The following is an 18659-nucleotide window of genomic DNA, read 5'->3' as shown; positions in this document are numbered from 1 at the left end:
TTGTAGCACGTGCCTATGACTAGTTTTTTTGCATCAATACCCCCACCCACTTGAGATTTCAACCCATAGTGACTCCACAGTATAACCAGTCTCCTCATAAAAAACCTCCTTTAAGTATGGTTTAAGTGATGGTTTAACATAAAGACATACACCTCCTCCTCTTTTGCTTGCCCTGTCCCTCCTGAAAAGAGAATACCCTACAAGTTTGCCACTTTAAAAAAAAAAACAGAATTTGACCAAAATATCTCACTTTCTGATTCTCACACCCTATCACATTTCCCCCCTTGTCTTTACTAGTTATTTTAGTGGAGGGAGGACCGTCATGGCAGAAGGAAATTGTATTTAAGGCTCAAAGTCTAATTTCCCTTTTCTTTTGTAACTGCACTGCTCACATAGAACAGATACAGTATGTAAGTCTCATTTTCTTGTAGCTTATATGGCTATAGCTGAAGTAAAGTTATGTCCTCCTAAGATAGTTTGGTAGGTTAGTTGCCATTCTAATTTATATGAGGAGAACCCTGGCCGGATAGTTTATATCAAGGGCAGTGTGTGTTTGCCAAGATGGGTCTCTGATAATTGTGACAGGCAGGTTCCCAACCTCTTTCTTCACAGCTATTTCAGCACCTTACTCCTGGGGGTGCTCCTCCAGATCCACCCCACATTTTGCACAAAGATCCAAAACATACATATATTTCCAGTAGTCCTTAACAGAGAATTCCTCCAGACTCTGCTTTGCTTTTAATCCAAACAGTTGCAACTTCAATATTTTCTAGTCCTCTGAGTCCATATCTTGGCAGTGTCATATTTATTCCATCATATGTAAGACCAGTGAAATTTTGGGAAGAGAACAATAGGTAAGTACTGTACCTTGCATAATCCTTGTGAAACTTCTAATGTGTCAGGCTCAGTCATTTAACTTCTATTACTACTAACGGATTGGGTATGCGTGACCTCCTGGGAGATCCCATCAGCAGGCTCAGTGGCGAATTCCCACTCTATGGGTGTGATGGACACCCACAAGTGGGAATAGTCCCTGCTAGTCGGCATGCCGACTGTCGGGATTCTCAGGGGGCGGGATGTAGGGGCAGATGTTGTGACGTCACATTACTACATCCCCTACTAACACCTCTTATGATTCGGTATGTCTGTAGGAAAGGGTTTTATTAAAATACCTTTCCTTCAAATAACACACAAAAGCACATAGGCAAAAGTATACTAATCTAGTGTTATTAATGCGATGGAATAATCTAGATCATGTGTCTTCAACCTGTGGCCCTCCTGCTGCTGCGGAACTACAATCCCATCATGCACTGCCACAGTTTTTCTATTAAGGCATGGTAAAACTGAGGTAGGGCATGCTGGGATGTGATGTTCTGCAGCAGCTGGAGGGCCACAGGTTGAAGACCCATGATCTAGATATTCAGAATTGTTGTTTCCAGTTGTAGAGCTTGTGTGAATGTTTGGTTCAAAGAATAGGTGTGGAGGGATTCATAGGCAAGGGTAAACAGTTTGATTCTAAAACCTAATACGTGATTTGTAGTAGAGGAGCACCAGATAAGGATATCCAGCTGCAGTATTTATTGATTGACTGTGGGGGAATAACCTAGTTACTGGCAGGCCAGATTGAAGGAGACTGAATTAATATTTGAGATAGGAAATTATGGTATCATATTTGAGAGCTTGGTGAAGTCTTTTGTGGAGAAATAACATTCTGGAGATAAATTATTAGATGTAGTAAATAAGTCGAAGGTGACAGTTCACTGCAGTAAACATTGGCAGTATGTAGAATGACGTGTGGTATAACAGATATAGGTGGAGGAATCTGTATAAAGTTATAGACCAGCCTATACAGAAATTTTGGATAATGGTTTGATCCATTTATTTGGTTCAATGTGTGTTACTAATAATGCAATATTATTGGAACCGGAGAAGAATTTGAGTGGTTAAAGAAATGAGTGTTATTTTTTTTTATTTTTTTTTGTTTCTCTTTCTTGGAATAATTTTTTTATTTTTCAATGGCAGGAAGTCTCTGTGGCTTGCTTACCTGCCAAGGCACAATTCACATAATTGGCAGGAAAGCAAGCCACAATGACTTTCTGCCACTGAAAAACATTTTAAACCAAGAAAAAGGCCTTTAATCCCTGTTGTAATGGAAAAAAAAAACATGAACAGCTGCACAGGGGCCATAACAAAATGAAATATCTAATTGTTAGCATTTACTGTACCTATGATACATACTTTGCTACATACTTTGCGAACCTGAACTTTCCTTTATGCTTGAAAATTGCAGGTATTCTATGAATAGAACCAGAGGCTCTTAGTTTTTTGGCTGTTATGCGTTTTCCCTGGGGGCACAGACCTACAGTTCAATAGAGAAAAAGCAAGCTCTCCCAACAGCTCAGATTAGTAATATAAGAGCCATGTCAAGCTAATGCAAGAAAATTGTTGTGTGCAATGGACCTCTATATTGAACAGTTCATAAATCCAGCTTGTCTTTTTGTTACTGTTTTAATGTCTTCTATCCCTAGCACCAACAGACTTGACAAAATGAATAGAAGACTTCAAAGTCAGATTGAGAATAATTCAGGTATCTGATTCATTTAGTGTAAAGCTCTATATATATATATATATATATATATATATATATATATATACAGTAAATGTAAACAGTGGTCACAAAACGAAGCTACAGTATTAAAAACAAACACAGTGTCCCTGGCCCCCTTAATGTTAAGAACACAGGGGCAGATTTATTAAGCTCGGTAAAGTGATAAAGTGGAAGGTGATAAAGGACCAGCCAGTCAGCTCCTAACTGTCATTTTTCAAACCCAGCCCGTGACATGGTATCTAAGATCTGATTGGCTGGTCCTTTATCACCTTCCTCTTTATCACTTCACCAAGCTTAATATATCTGCCCCACAGTATGCTGAAATTGACAATAAAAACACTGAAATATCCTGCTACAATATAGACATGTACATAAATATAGGCCTTTTTTTAACCATATTGCATACGTTTTCCTGTATTAGAATCTAAATTCCATGATAGTGTACAAAGTGCTTGGGATTTATTATTTTACTGAGTCTTTTATACCCTACACTACACCCCTCTATACCTGCCACTGTATTATTGACCCTCCATACCTCCCACTACATTTCCTCTATACCCTACACTATCTTACTGACCCCTTTATGCCCTACAGTACATCACTACCCCTCTACACCTTACGCTACCCTTCTTTACCATGCCACTATATTAATGATGCCTCTATATCATACACTGCATTGTTGACATGTCTGTCTATACCCGCCACTATATTACGGACCCCTCTGTACCAACCACTACATTACTGACCCCTCTATACCCTTCACTATGTTACTGACCCCTCTATACCTCCCACTATATTACTGACCCCTCTATACTTGCACTACATTACTGACCCCTCTATACCCTACACTACATCCCTACTCCTCTACACCTTAACACTACCCCTCTATATCAACTATTATATTATTGACCCCTCTATATCCTACACTGCATTATTCACCCATCTATACCTGCCACTATATAACAGACCCCTCTACACCTCCCACTACCTTACTGACCCCTCTATACCCACCACTACATTTACTGACTCCTCTATACCCTAAACTATGTTTTGAACCCTCTATACCCTACACAACATTACTGACCCCTCTATACCCACCACTACATTTACTGACTCCTCTATACCCTAAACTATGTTTTGAACCCTCTATACCCTACACAACATTACTGACCCCTCTATACCCACTACTATATTACTGACCCCGCTATACAACACATTATGTTACTGACCCCTTTATACCTGCCACTACGTTACTGACCCTTCTATAACCTACACTACATTACTGGCCCCTCCATACCCTACACTACATTACTGGCCCCTCCACACCCTACACTTCATTACTGACCCTCTATACCCTACATTACATTGCTGACCCCTCTATATCCCACACTACATTACTGACCCCTCTATATCCTACACTACATTACTAACCCCTTTATACCCTACATTACATTGCTGACCCCTATATATCTTACACTACATTACTGACCCCTCTATACCCTACACTACATTACTAACCCATTTATACCCTACATTACATTGCTGACCCCTCGATATCCTACACTACATTACTGACCCCTCTATACCTGTCACTACATTACTGACCCCTCTATACCCTACACTACATTACTGACCCCTCTATACCCTACACTACATTACTGACCCCTCTATACCCTACACTACATTACTGACCCCTCTATATTCTACACTACATTACTGACCCCTCTATACCCTACACTACATTACTAACCCCTTTATATCTTACATTACATTGCTGACCCCTCTACTTCCTACACTACATTACTGACCCCTCTATACCCTACACTACATTACTAACCCCTTTATACCCTACATTACATTGCTGACCCCTCTATATCCTACACTACATTACTGACCCCTCTATATCTGTCACTACATTACTGACCCCTCTATACCCTACACTACATTACTGACCCCTCTATACCCATCACTACATTACTGACCCCTCTATACCCTACACTACATTACTGACCCCTCTATATTCTACACTACATTACTGACCCCTCTATACCCTACACTACGTTACTAACCCCTTTATACCCTACATTACATTGCTGACCCCTCTATATCCTACACTACATTACTGACCCCTCTATACCTGTCACTACTGGACCGTCTATACCCTACACTACATTACTAACCCCTTTTTCTCTAACGTCCTAGTGGATGCTGGGGACTCCGAAAGGACCATGGGGAATAGCGGCTCCGCAGGAGACTGGGCACAAAAGTAAAAGCTTTAGGACTACCTGGTGTGCACTGGCTCCTCCCCCTATGACCCTCCTCCAAGCCTCAGTTAGATTTTTGTGCCCGAACGAGAAGGGTGCAGTCTAGGTGGCTCTCCTGAGCTGCTTAGAAAAAAGTTTAGTTTTAGGTTTTTTATTTTCAGTGAGAACTGCTGGCAACAGGCTCACTGCACCGAGGGACTAAGGGGAGAAGAAGCGAACTCACCTGCGTGCAGAGTGGATTGGGCTTCTTAGGCTACTGGACATTAGCTCCAGAGGGACGATCACAGGCCCAGCCATGGATGGGTCCCAGAGCCGCGCCGCCGTCCCCCTTACAGAGCCAGAAGACTGAAGAGGTCCGGAAAATCGGCGGCAGAAGACGTCCTGTCTTCAATAAGGTAGCGCACAGCACCACAGCTGTGCGCCATTGCTCTCAGCACACTTCACACTCCGGTCACTGAGGGTGCAGGGCGCTGGGGGGGGGGGGTGCCCTGAGACGCAATAAAAACACATTTTTTGGCAAAAAATACATCACATATAGCTCCTGGGCTATATGGATGCATTTAACCCCTGCCAATTTTTCCATAAAAAAGCGGGAGAAAGGCCGCCGAAAAGGGGGCGGAGCCTATCTCCTCAGCACACTGGCGCCATTTTTTCCTCACAGCTCCGTTGGAGGAAGGCTCCCTGACTCTCCCCTGCAGTCCTGAACTACAGAAACAGGGTAAAACAAGAGAGGGGGGGCACTAATTTGGCAGATAAATATATATTGCAGCTATATCAGGGAAAAACACTTATATAAGGTTATCCCTATATATATATATAGCGCTCTGGTGTGTGCTGGCAAACTCTCCCTCTGTCTCCCCAAAGGGCTAGTGGGGTCCTGTCCTCTGTCAGAGCATTCCCTGTGTGTGTGCTGTGTGTCGGTACGTTGTGTCGACATGTATGAGGAGGAAAATGGTGTGGAGGCGGAGCAATTGCCTGTGTTAGTGATGTCACCCCCTAGGGAGTCGACACCTGACTGGATGGTCTTATGGAAAGAATTACGTGATAGTGTCAGCACTTTACAAAAGACTGTTGACGACATGAGACAGCCGGCAAATCAGTTAATACCTGTACAGGCGTCTCAAACACCGTCAGGGGCTCTAAAACGCCCGTTACCTCAGGTCGATACAGACACTGACACGGACACTGACTCCAGTGTCGACGGTGAGGAAACAAACGTATTTTCCAGTAGGGCCACACGTTACATGATCACGGCAATGAAGGAGGTTTTGAACATTTCTGATACTACAAGTACCACAAAAAAGGGTATTATGTGGGGTGTGAAAAAACTACCCGTAGTTTTTCCTGAATCAGATGAATTAAATGAGGTGTGTGATGAAGCGTGGGTTTCCCCCGATAAAAAACTGCTAATTTCTAAAAAAATATTGGCATTATACCCTTTCCCGCCAGAGGTTAGGGCACGTTGGGAAACACCCCCTAGGGTAGATAAGGCGCTCACACGCTTATCAAAACAAGTGGCGTTACCGTCTCCTGATACGGCCGCCCTCAAGGAACCAGGTGATAGGAAGCTGGAAAATATCCTAAAAAGTATATACACACATACTGGTATTATACTGCGACCAGCAATCGCCTCAGCCTGGATGTGCAGTGCTGGGGTGGCTTGGTCGGATTCCCTGACTGAAAATATTGATACCCTGGACAGGGACAATATATTATTGACTATAGAGCATTTAAAGGATGCATTTCTATATATGCGAGATGCACAGAGGGATATTTGCACTCTGGCATCAAGAGTAAGTGCGATGTCCATTTCTGCCAGAAGAGGGTTATGGACGCGACAGTGGTCAGGTGATGCGGATTCCAAACGGCATATGGAAGTATTGCCGTATAAAGGGGAGGAGTTATTTGGGGTCGGTCTATCGGACCTGGTGGCCACGGCAACGGCTGGGAAATCCACCTTTTTACCCCAGGTCACCTCTCAGCAGAAAAAGATACCGTCTTTTCAGGCTCAGTCCTTTCGTCCCCATAAGGGCAAGCGGGCAAAAGGCCACTCATATCTGCCCCGGGGCAGAGGAAGGGGAAAAAGACTGCAGCAGACAGCCTCTTCCCACGAACAGAAGCCCTCCCCCGCTTCTGCCAAGTCCTCAGCATGACGCTGGGGCCTTACAAGCGGACTCAGGCACGGTGGGGGCCCGTCTCAAGAATTTCAGTGCGCAGTGGGCTCACTCGCAAGTGGACCCCTGGATCCTGCAGGTAGTATCTCAGGGGTACAAATTGGAATTCGAGACGTCTCCCCCTCGCCGGTTCCTGAAGTCTGCTTTACCAACGTCTCCCCCCGACAGGGAGGCGGTATTGGAAGCCATTCACAAGCTGTATTCCCAGCAGGTGATAATCAAGGTACCCCTCCTACAACAGGGAAAGGGGTATTATTCCACGCTGTTTGTGGTACCGAAGCCGGACGGCTCGGTGAGACCCATTTTAAATCTGAAATCCTTGAACACTTACATAAAAAGGTTCAAGTTCAAGATGGAGTCACTCAGAGCAGTGATAGCGAACCTGGAAGAAGGGGACTATATGGTGTCTCTGGACATCAAGGATGCTTACCTCCATGTCCCAATTTGCCCTTCTCACCAAGGGTACCTCAGGTTTGTGGTACAGAACTGTCACTATCAGTTTCAGACGCTGCCGTTTGGATTGTCCACGGCACCCCGGGTCTTTACCAAGGTAATGGCCGAAATGATGATTCTTCTTCGAAGAAAAGGCGTCTTAATTATCCCTTACTTGGACGATCTCCTGATAAGGGCAAGGTCCAGAGAACAGTTAGAGGTCGGAGTAGCACTATCTCAAGTAGTACTACGACAGCACGGATGGATTCTAAATATTCCAAAATCGCAGCTGATTCCGACGACACGTCTGCTGTTCCTAGGGATGATTCTGGACACAGTACAGAAAAAGGTGTTTCTCCCGGAGGAGAAAGCCAGGGAGTTATCCGACCTAGTCAGGAACCTCCTAAGACCAGGCCAAGTGTCAGTGCATCAATGCACAAGGGTCCTGGGAAAGATGGTGGCTTCTTACGAAGCGATTCCATTCGGCAGATTCCACGCAAGAACTTTTCAGTGGGATCTGCTGGACAAATGGTCCGGATCGCATCTTCAAATGCATCAGCGGATAACCCTGTCTCCAAGGACAAGGGTGTCTCTCCTGTGGTGGTTACAGAGTGCTCATCTCCTAGAGGGCCGCAGATTCGGCATTCAGGATTGGGTCCTGGTGACCACGGATGCCAGCCTGAGAGGCTGGGGAGCAGTCACACAGGGAAAAAATTTCCAGGGCTTGTGGTCAAGCATGGAAACGTCACTTCACATAAATATCCTGGAACTAAGGGCCATTTACAATGCCCTAAGTCAGGCAAGGCCTCTGCTTCAGGGTCAGCCGGTGTTGATCCAGTCGGACAACATCACGGCAGTCGCCCACGTAAACAGACAGGGCGGCACAAGAAGCAGGAGGGCAATGACGGAAGTTGCAAGGATTCTTCGCTGGGCGGAAAATCATGTGATAGCACTGTCAGCAGTGTTCATTCCGGGAGTGGACAACTGGGAAGCAGACTTCCTCAGCATCACCCGGGGGAGTGGGGACTTCACCCAGAAGTCTTCCACATGATTGTGAACCGTTGGGAAAAACCAAAGGTGGACATGATGGCGTCCCGCCTCAACAGCAGATATTGCGCCAGGTCAAGGGACCCTCAGGCAATAGCTGTGGACGCTCTGGTAACACCGTGGGTGTACCAGTCAGTATATGTGTTCCCTCCTCTGCCTCTCATACCCAAGGTACTGAGAATCATAAGAAGGAGAGGTGTAAAGACTATACTCGTGGCTCCGGATTGGCCAAGAAGGACTTGGTACCCGGAAATTCAAGAGATGCTCACGGAAGACCCGTGGCCTCTACCTCTAAGAAAGGACCTGCTCCAGCAGGGACCATGTCTGTTCCAAGACTTACCGCGGCTGCGTTTGACGGCATGGCGGTTGAACGCCGGATCCTGAAGGAAAAAGGCATTCCGGATGAAGTTATCCCTACCCTGATCAAAGCCAGGAAGGATGTAACTGTGCAACATTATCACCGTATTTGGCGTAAATATGTTGCGTGGTGTGAGGCCAGGAAGGCCCCTACAGAGGAATTTCAACTGGGTCGATTCCTGCATTTCCTGCCTTTGACTGTCTATGGGCCTCAAATTAGGGTCCATTAAGGTTAAAATTTCGGCCCTGTCGATATTCTTCCAAAAAGAACTAGCTTCAGTTCCTGAAGTTCAGACGTTTGTCAAGGGGGTACTGCATATACAGCCTCCTTTTGTGCCTCCAGTGGCACCTTGGGATCTCAATGTAGTTTTGGGATTCCTAAAATCACATTGGTTTGAACCACTCACCACTGTGGATTTAAAATATCTCACATGGAAAGTGGTAATGCTGTTAGCCCTGGCTTCAGCCAGGCGTGTATCAGAATTGGCGGCTTTATCCTATAAAAGCCCTTACCTAATTTTTCATACGGACAGGGCAGAATTGAGGACTCGTCCTCAATTTCTCCCTAAGGTGGTTTCAGCATTTCACTTAAACCAGCCTATTGTGGTGCCTGCGGCTACTAGGGACTTGGAGGATTCCAAGTTGCTGGACGTAGTCAGGGCCCTGAAAATATATGTTTCCAGGACGGCTGGAGTCAGAAAATCTGACTCGCTGTTTATCCTGTATGCACCCAACAAGCTGGGTGCCCCTGCTTCTAAGCAGACGATTGCTCGTTGGATTTGTAGTACAATTTAGCTTGCACATTCTGTGGCAGGCCTGCCACAGCCAAAATCTGTAAAAGCCCATTCCACACGGAAAGTGGGCTCATCTTGGGCGGCTGCCCGAGGGGTCTCGGCTTTACAACTTTGCCGAGCAGCTACTTGGTCAGGGGCAAATACGTTTGCAAAATTCTACAAATTTGTTACCCTGGCTGAGGAGGACCTGGAGTTCTCTCATTCGGTGCTGCAGAGTCATCCGCACTCTCCCGCCCGTTTGGGAGCTTTGGTATAATCCCCATGGTCCTTTCGGAGTCCCCAGCATCCACTAGGACGTTAGAGAAAATAAGAATTTACTTACCGATAATTCTATTTCTCATAGTCCGTAGTGGATGCTGGGCGCCCATCCCAAGTGCGGATTGTCTGCAATACTTGTACATAGTTATTGTTACAAAAATCGGGTTATTATTGTTGTGAGCCATCTTTTCAGAGGCTCCTCTGTTATCATGCTGTTAACTGGGTTCAAATCACAAGTTGTACGGTGTGATTGGTGTGGCTGGTATGAGTCTTACCCGGGATTCAAAATCCTTCCTTATTGTGTACGCTCGTCCGGGCACAGTATCCTAACTGAGGCTTGGAGGAGGGTCATAGGGGGAGGAGCCAGTGCACACCAGGTAGTCCTAAAGCTTTTACTTTTGTGCCCAGTCTCCTGCAGAGCAGCTATTCCCCATGGTCCTTTCGGAGTCCCCAGCATCCACTACGGACTATGAGAAATAGAATTATCGGTAAGTAAATTCTTATTATACCCTACATTACATTGCTGACCCCTCTATATCCTACACATTACTGACCCCTCTATACCCATCACTACATAACTGACCCCTGTATACCCTACACTACATTACTGACCCCTCTATATTCTACACTACATTACTGACCCCTGTATACCCTACACTATGTTACTAACCCCTTTATACCCTACATTACATTGCTGACCCCTCTATATCCTACACTACATTACTGACCCCTCTATACCTGTCACTACATTACTGACCCCTCTATACCCTACACTACATTACTGACCCCTTTATACCCTACACTACATTACTGACCCTCTATATTCTACACTACATTACTGACCCCTCTATACCCTACACTACGTTACTAACCCCTTTATATCCTACATTACATTGCTGGACCCCTCTATATCCTACACTACATTACTGACCCCTCTATACCTGTCACTACATTACTGACCCCTCTATACCCTACACTACATTACTGACCCATCTATACCCTACACTACATTACTAACCCCTTTATACCCTACATTACATTGCTGGACCCCTCTATATCCTACACTACATTACTGACCCCTCTATACCTGTCACTACATTACTGACCCCTCTATACCCTACACTACATTACTGACCCATCTATACCCTACACTACATTACTGACCCCTCTATACCCATCACTAGATTGCTGACCCCTCAATACCCTACACTACATTACTGACCCCCTCTATATTCTTCACTACATTACTGACCCCTCTATACCCTACACTACGTTACTAACCCCTTTATATCCTACATTACATTGCTGACCCCTCTACATCCTACACTATAATACTGACCCCTTTATACCCTACACTACATTACTGACCCCTCTATACCCTACACTACATTACTGACCCCTCTATATCCTACAATATATTACTGACCCCTCTATACCCTACACTACATTATTGACCCCTCTATATCCTACACTGCATTACTGACCCCTCTATACCCATAACTACATTACTGACCCCTATATACCCTACACTACATTACTGACCCCTCTATATTCTATACTACATTACTGACCCCTCTATACCCTACACTATGTTACTAACCCCTTTATACCCTACATTACATTGCTGACCCCTCTATATCCTACACTACATTACTGACCCCTCTATACCTGTCACTACATTACTGACCCCTCAATACCTGTCACTACATTACTGATCCCTCTATACCCTACACTTCATTACTGACCCCTCTATACTCTACACTACGTTACTAACCCCTTTATATCCTACATTACATTGCTGACCCCTCTACATCCTACATAACATTACTGACCCCTCTATACCCTACACTATGTTATTAACCCCTTTATATCCTACATTACATTGCTGACCCCTCTATATCCTACACTACATTACTGACCCCTCTATACCTGTCACTACATTACTGACCCCTCAATACCTGTCACTACATTACTGATCCCTCTATACCCTACACTTCATTACTCACCCCTCTATACCCTACACTACATTACTAACCCCTTTATACCCTACATTACATTGCTGGATCCCTCTATATCCTACACTACATTACTGACCCCTCTATACCGTACACTACATTACTGACCCATCTATACCCTACACTACATTACTGACCCCTCTATACCCATCACTACATTACTGACCCCTCTATACCCTACACTACATTACTGACCCCTCTATATTCTACACTACATTACTGACCCCTCTATACCCTACACTACGTTACTAACCCCTTTATATCCTACATTACATTGCTGACCCCTCTACATCCTACACTATTTTACTGACCCCTTTATACCCTACACTACATTACTGACCCCTCTATACCCTACACTACATTACTGACCCCTCTATATCCTACACTATATTACTGACCCCTCTATACCCTACACTACATTATCGACCGCTCTATATCCTACACTACATTACTGACCCCTCTATACCCATAACTACATTACTGACCCCTATATACCCTACACTACATTACTGACCCCTCTATATTCTACACTACATTACTGACCCCTCTATACCCTACACTATATTACTAACCCCTTTATACCCTACATTACATTGCTGACCCCTCTATATCCTACACTACATTACTGACCCCTCTATACCTGTCACTACATTACTGACCCCTCAATACCTGTCACTACATTACTGATCCCTCTATACCCTACACTTCATTACTGACCCCTCTATACTCTACACTACGTTACTAACCCCTTTATATCCTACATTACAGTGCTGACCCCCCTACATCCTACATAACATTACTGACCGCTCTATACCCTACACTATGTTACTAACCCCTTTATACCCTACATTACATTGCTGACCCCTCTATATCCTACACTACATTACTGACCCCTCTATACCTGTCACTACATTACTGACCCCTCAATACCTGTCACTACATTACTAATCCCTCTATACCCTACACTTCATTACTGACCCCTCTATACTCTACACTACGTTACTTACCCCTTTATATCCTACATTACATTGCTGACCCCTCTACATCCTACACTACATTACTGACCCCTCTATACCCTACACTACATTACTAACCCCTTTATACCCTACATTACATTGTTGACCCCTCGATATCCTACACTACATTACTGACCCCTCTATATCTGTCACTACATTACTGACCCCTCTATACCCTACACTATGTTACTAACCCCTTTATACCCTACATTACATTGCTGACCCCTCTATATCCTACACTACATTACTGACCCCTCTATACGTGTCACTACATTACTGACCCCTCAATACCTGTCACTACATTACTGATCCCTCTATACCCTACACTTCATTACTGACCCCTCTATACCCTACACTACGTTACTAACCCCTTTATATCCTACATTACATTGCTGACCCCTCTACATCCTACACTATATTACTGACCCCTCTATACCCATCACTACATTACTGGCCCCTCTATACCCTACACTACATTACTGACCCCTCTATATTCTACACTACATTACTGACCCCTCTATACCCTACACTACGTTACTAACCCCTTTATACCCTACATTACATTGCTGACCCCTCTATATCCTAAACTACATTACTGACCCCTCTATACCTGTCACTATATTACTGACCCCTGTATACCCATCACTACATTACTGACCCCTCTATACCCTACACTACATTACTAACCCCTTTATACCTTACATTACATTGCTGACCCTTCTATATCCTACACTACATTACTGACCCCTCTATACCTGTCACTACATTACTGACCCCTCTATACCCTACACTACATTACTGACCACTCTATACCCATCACTACATTACTGACCCCTGTATACCCTACACTACATTACTGACCCCTCTATATTCTACACTACATTACTGACCCCTCTATACCCTACACTATGTTACTAACCCCTTTATACCCTACATTACATTGCTGACCCCTCTATATCCTACACTACATGACTAAACCCTTTATACCCTACATTACATTGCTGACCCCTCTATATCCTACACTACATTACTGAACCCTCTATACCTGTCACTACATTACTGACCCCTCTGTACCCTACACTACATTACTGACCCCTCTATACCCTACACTACATTACTGACCCCTCTATATTCTACACTACATTACTGACCCCTCTATACCCTACACTACGTTACTAACCCCTTTATATCCTACATTACATTGCTGACCCCTCTACATCCTACATAACATTACTGACCCCTCTATACCCTACACTATGTTATTAACCCCTTTATATCCTACATTACATTGCTGACCCCTCTATATCCTACACTACATTACTGACCCCTCTATACCTGTCACTACATTACTGACCCCTCAATACCTGTCACTACATTACTGATCCCTCTATACCCTACACTTCATTACTGACCCCTCTATACCCTACACTACATTACTAACCCCTTTATACCCTACATTACATTGCTGGATCCCTCTATATCCTACACTACATTACTGACCCCTCTATACCGTACACTACATTACTGACCCATCTATACCCTACACTACATTACTGACCCCTCTATACCCATCACTACATTACTGACCCCTCTATACCCTACACTACATTACTGACCCCTCTATATTCTACACTACATTACTGACCCCTCTATACCCTACACTACGTTACTAACCCCTTTATATCCTACATTACATTGCTGACCCCTCTACATCCTACACTATTTTACTGACCCCTTTATACCCTACACTACATTACTGACCCCTCTATACCCTACACTACATTACTGACCCCTCTATATCCTACACTATATTACTGACCCCTCTATACCCTACACTACATTATTGACCCCTCTATATCCTACACTACATTACTGACCCCTCTATACCCATAACTACATTACTGACCCCTATATACCCTACACTACATTACTGACCCCTCTATATTCTACACTACATTACTGACCCCTCTATACCCTACACTATATTACTAACCCCTTTATACCCTACATTACATTGCTGACCCCTCTATATCCTACACTACATTACTGACCCCTCTATACCTGTCACTACATTACTGACCCCTCAATACCTGTCACTACATTACTGATCCCTCTATACCCTACACTTCATTACTGACCCCTCTATACTCTACACTACGTTACTAACCCCTTTATATCCTACATTACAGTGCTGACCCCTCTACATCCTACATAACATTACTGACCGCTCTATACCCTACACTATGTTACTAACCCCTTTATACCCTACATTACATTGCTGACCCCTCTATATCCTACACTACATTACTGACCCCTCTATACCTGTCACTACATTACTGACCCCTCAATACCTGTCACTACATTACTAATCCCTCTATACCCTACACTTCATTACTGACCCCTCTATACTCTACACTATGTTACTTACCCCTTTATATCCTACATTACATTGCTGACCCCTCTACATCCTACACTACATTACTGACCCCTCTATACCCTACACTACATTACTAACCCCTTTATACCCTACATTACATTGCTGACCCCTCGATATCCTACACTACATTACTGACCCCTCTATATCTGTCACTACATTACTGACCCCTCTATACCCTACACTATGTTACTAACCCCTTTATACCCTACATTACATTGCTGACCCCTCTATATCCTACACTACATTACTGACCCCTCTATACGTGTCACTACATTACTGACCCCTCAATACCTGTCACTACATTACTGATCCCTCTATACCCTACACTTCATTACTGACCCCTCTATACCCTACACTACGTTACTAACCCCTTTATATCCTACATTACATTGCTGACCCGTCTACATCCTACACTATATTACTGACCCCTCTATACCCATCACTACATTACTGGCCCCTCTATACCCTACACTACATTACTGACCCCTCTATATTCTACACTACATTACTGACCCCTCTATACCCTACACTACGTTACTAACCCCTTTATACCCTACATTACATTGCTGACCCCTCTATATCCTAAACTACATTACTGACCCCTCTATACCTGTCACTATATTACTGACCCCTGTATACCCATCACTACATTACTGACCCCTCTATACCCTACACTACATTACTAACCCCTTTATAGCTTACATTACATTGCTGACCCTTCTATATCCTACACTACATTACTGACCCCTCTATACCTGTCACTACATTACTGACCCCTCTATACCCTACACTACATTACTGACCACTCTATACCCATCACTACATTACTGACCCCTGTATACCCTACACTACATTACTGACCCCTCTATATTCTACACTACATTACTGACCCCTCTATACCCTACACTATGTTACTAACCCCTTTATACCCTACATTACATTGCTGACCCCTCTATATCCTACACTACATGACTAAACCCTTTATACCCTACATTACATTGCTGACCCCTCTATATCCTACACTACATTACTGAACCCTCTATACCTGTCACTACATTACTGACCCCTCTGTACCCTACACTACATTACTGACCCCTCTATACCCTACACTACATTACTGACCCCTCTATATTCTACACTACATTACTGACCCCTCTATACCCTACACTACGTTACTAACCCCTTTATATCCTACATTACATTGCTGACCCCTCTACATCCTACACTACATTACTGACCCCTTTATACCCTAACCTACATTACTAACCCCTTTATACCCTACATTACATTGCTGACCCCTCTATATCCTACACTACATTACTGACCCCTCTATACCTGTCACTACATTACTGACCCCTCTATACCCTACAGTACATTACTGACCCCTCTATACCCATCACTACATTACTGACCCCTGTATACCCTACACTACATTACTGACCCCTCTATATTCTACACTACATTACTGACCCCTCTATACCCTACACTATGTTACTAACCCCTTTATACCCTACATTACATTGCTGATCCCTCTATATCCTACACTACATGACTAACCCCTTTATACCCTACATTACATTACTGACCCCTCTATATCCTACACTACATTACTGACCCCTCTATACCTGTCACTACATTACTGACCCCTCTATACCCTACACTACGTTACTGACCCCTCTATACCCTACACTACATTACTGACCCCTCTATATTCTACACTACATTACTGACCCCTCTTTACCCTACACTACGTTACTAACCCCTTTATATCCTACATTACATTGCTGACCCCTCTACATCCTACACTACATTACTGACCCCTCTATACCCTACACTACATTACTAACCCCTTTATACCCTACATTACATTGCTGACCCCTCTATATCCTACACTACATTACTGACCCCTCTATACCTGTCACTACATTACTGACCCCTCTATACCGTACACTACATTACTGACCCCTCTCTACCCTACACTACATTACTTACCCCTCTATACCCATCACTACATTACTGACCCCTTTATACCCTACACTACATTACTGACCCCTCTATATTCTACACTACTTTACTGACCCCTCTATACCTTACACTACATTACTAACCCCTTTATATCCTACACTACATTGCTGACCCCTCTACATCCTACACTACATTACTGACCCCTCTATACCCATCACTACATTACTGACCCCTCTATACCCTACACTACATTGCTGACCCCTCTATATCCTACACTACATTACTGACCCCTCTATACTTGTCACTACATTACTGACCCCTCTATACCTATTACTATATTACTGACCCCTCTATACCCTACACTACATTACTGACCCCTCTATATACTACACTACATTACTGACCCCTCTATACTTGTCAATACATTACTGACCCCTCTATACCCATCACTACATTACTGACCCCTCTATACTTGTCACTACATTACTGACCCCTCTATACCCTACACTACATTACTGATCCCTCTATACCTGTCACTACATTACTGACCCCTCTATACCCTACACTACATTACTGACCCCTCTATATTCTACACTACATTACTGACCTCTCTATACTTGTCACTACATTACTGACCCCTCTATACCTATCACTATATTACTGACCCCTCTATACCCATCACTACATTACTGACCCCTCTATATACTACACTACATTACTGACCCCTCTATACTTGTCACTACATTACTGACCCCTCTATACCCATCACTACATTACTGACCCCTCTATACTTGTCACTACATTACTGACCCCTCTATACCCTACACTACATTACTGATCCCTCTATACCTGTCACTACATTACTGACCCCTCTATACCCTACACTACATTACTGACCCCTCTATATTCTACACTACATTACTGACCCCTCTATACCTTACACTACGTTACTAACCCCTTTATATCCTTCATTACCTTGCTGACCCCTCTACATCCTACACTACATTACTGACCCCTCTATACCCTACACTACATTACTGATCCCTCTATACCTGTCACTACATTACTGACCCCTCTATACCTGTCACTACATTACTGACCCCTCTATACCCTACACTACATTACTAACCCCTCTATACCCGACACTGCAAATATAATTTTAATCAGCAAAAGCTGCTTGTGTGTCCAGTTTGCATCGTTTATGAATAAGTTGCATTTTAATGGAAAAAGTCACACGAAAAGACACTTGGCACTACCAAGTGGCGTGACTAGAAGGTCTGTTAGCATTATTC

At 43.9% G+C, this 18659-nt stretch overlaps 1 protein-coding gene across 1 annotated transcript in view; it reads left to right on the top strand.

The window, feature by feature from the left end:
* Positions 1-18659, top strand: part of PCNX2 (pecanex 2) — an 809726-nt gene that overhangs the window by 558547 nt on the left and 232520 nt on the right. The window contains exons 23-24 of the mRNA XM_063917734.1: positions 725-854; positions 2529-2587. Coding sequence (XP_063773804.1) covers positions 725-854; positions 2529-2587 — 189 coding nt within the window. The remainder of the gene's footprint in view (positions 1-724; positions 855-2528; positions 2588-18659) is intronic.

The sequence above is a fragment of the Pseudophryne corroboree genome, chromosome 4, assembly GCF_028390025.1.
Source record: "Pseudophryne corroboree isolate aPseCor3 chromosome 4, aPseCor3.hap2, whole genome shotgun sequence".
Taxonomy (NCBI): Eukaryota; Metazoa; Chordata; class Amphibia; order Anura; family Myobatrachidae; genus Pseudophryne; species Pseudophryne corroboree.
The sequence above is the reverse complement of the archived record's forward strand: the minus strand, read 5'-3'. Positions and strand labels throughout refer to the sequence as shown.